General features: G+C 34.4%; 1 protein-coding gene across 1 annotated transcript; it reads left to right on the top strand.

Annotated features, from left to right (window-relative positions):
* The first annotated feature begins 518 nt into the window (after nt 1-518).
* Nucleotides 519-1,665, top strand: LOC120200645. Its single transcript, XM_039201430.1, has 4 exons — nt 519-849; nt 952-1,090; nt 1,174-1,259; nt 1,372-1,665. The coding sequence occupies exons 1-4, from the start codon at nt 586-588 to the stop codon at nt 1,498-1,500; spliced, it is 618 nt and encodes a 205-aa protein (XP_039057361.1). The 5' UTR covers nt 519-585; the 3' UTR covers nt 1,501-1,665.

Raw genomic sequence — 1,665 nt, 5'->3', positions numbered from 1 at the left:
AAAGTAATTGATATAAGCAATAAAATAAAATATCTAAATTATCTTCCTTTTACTTTGGACAGCCCACAGATGCCCTAACCTCAGTGAGGCCTTAAATGGTAACCCAAAAGACTTTATTCCGATTAATTATTTATTCCAATGTGATATTAAAAATTTTATTTTGAAAATTATGATATTTTTTATTTAATTTAAAACTCATCACGTGGACATAATAAATTTCAATAAGATATATTTTTATTAGAATTTATCATTTTAATGTGATAAAATTATAATAAAAATATATATTTTTAAAATTTATCATCTTAATGTGACGAATTTAAATAAAAAATATTATTTTGATAATCTCTTAACATGAGTGTGACAGTTTACCCTACACTATAATATTTATCGTAAATTCCAAATTAATTTTTAAGATGATTAATTCAGCTATTTTTTTTACCCACGTGGTCCGTTGGATCAATTTTGCCCTTTATTATCGTTTCTTCGCAATCCAATCTTTAAAACTGCGTCGTTTCTGATATTCTGGAGTTGCGTAAGCTTCATCGCCTCCGTCCCACAGCAAAATTGAAAAGAAAAAACAAAAAGATGAGCTCCGACGACCAGAACCAAACCGGACTCGTGATAACGGTGACCGAATCCATTCGAGCGTTTCTCCTCTCCGTCTCCGACGACCAGCGTCTCTCTCAAGAGCTTCGAGAACTCGCTGTCGCTCTTTCGTCGGCAACCAATGCATCGTACAAGCAGATTCGAAGCTTATGGATCCAGTCAGATGCTGAGACTAGGCCCGCATTGATTTCTCTTTTATCCGGATCTAATTTCGTTTTCGCCAGCCCTAAACCCAGAGAGAAGGTAAAATTGATAGATTCTAGCGTTCTAGATCTTTCATGGTCGCGTTTTCGTTTTAACCGCGATGCTTATTTTTCCTTTTCTTTTTGAATTTCGAATTTGTAGAGTGAAGAATTGAAGGAGAGGTTAAGGAAGCTTAAAGAACAAGCAGAGAGGAGAGAGTATCAGGAGCTTGTTAAAGATATAACGCCCAAGAAGGATGTCTATGAACCTTTCTCTACTTACAAGGATCAAATTGGCTTTGGTTAGTAGTTTTCTTTGATAATAACTGTCATACTGTTTCTTAACAATATCGTTTATTACTTTCGGTGATATATGAATGAACAGGTTTACATGTTGCGCTGATAATGTTTACTGGGTATTTGGTTGGACATTTTGCATTCAGAGCATTGTTTAACAACAGTCCCATCATGGTAATTTCAGACTAGGAATCTCAAATCTAAAGTATTTATGTTATGTGCTCCTTGTTTTAGATTATTTATTTAAGAATTGAGTGTGCTGATGATGTTGTGTTTTATACTGCAGAATTCTGCTGGAGGTATTCTTGGATTAGTTTTTGGCATGCTCCTTGAAACACTTTTGTTCATTATCAGAACTTCGGAGCCAAACCTTAAATCCCCATCCTCGACTTCGAGAATGAAGAAAAATCAATAGACTAGCTAAGAAGAGGTGGGTTGTGTTTTCTTTCTTACTGCCTATTTTCCATTATAGATCTCTTATGTGGGGTTAAGAATGAAACTGTTATCTCATTGTAATCATAGTGATAGGGTATTTTATTTTAATGTTCTTTGTCATGAACAACGTTTTTCCCCGTCTGAT

The sequence above is a fragment of the Hibiscus syriacus genome, unplaced genomic scaffold (assembly GCF_006381635.1).
Source record: "Hibiscus syriacus cultivar Baekdansim isolate YM2019G1 unplaced genomic scaffold, ASM638163v2 tig00006333_pilon, whole genome shotgun sequence".
NCBI lineage: Eukaryota > Viridiplantae > Streptophyta > Magnoliopsida > Malvales > Malvaceae > Hibiscus > Hibiscus syriacus.
The sequence above is the reverse complement of the archived record's forward strand: the minus strand, read 5'-3'. Positions and strand labels throughout refer to the sequence as shown.

Bases quoted from the DNA above. Each gene is read 5' to 3' on its own strand.
- LOC120200645 (XM_039201430.1), top strand. From the start codon at position 586: ATGAGCTCCGACGACCAGAACCAAACCGGACTCGTGATAACGGTGACC. The intron at 850-951 runs GTAAAATTGATA...TCGAATTTGTAG, and splicing joins GCCCTAAACCCAGAGAGAAG to AGTGAAGAATTGAAGGAGAG. The intron at 1,091-1,173 runs GTTAGTAGTTTT...ATGAATGAACAG, and splicing joins CAAGGATCAAATTGGCTTTG to GTTTACATGTTGCGCTGATA.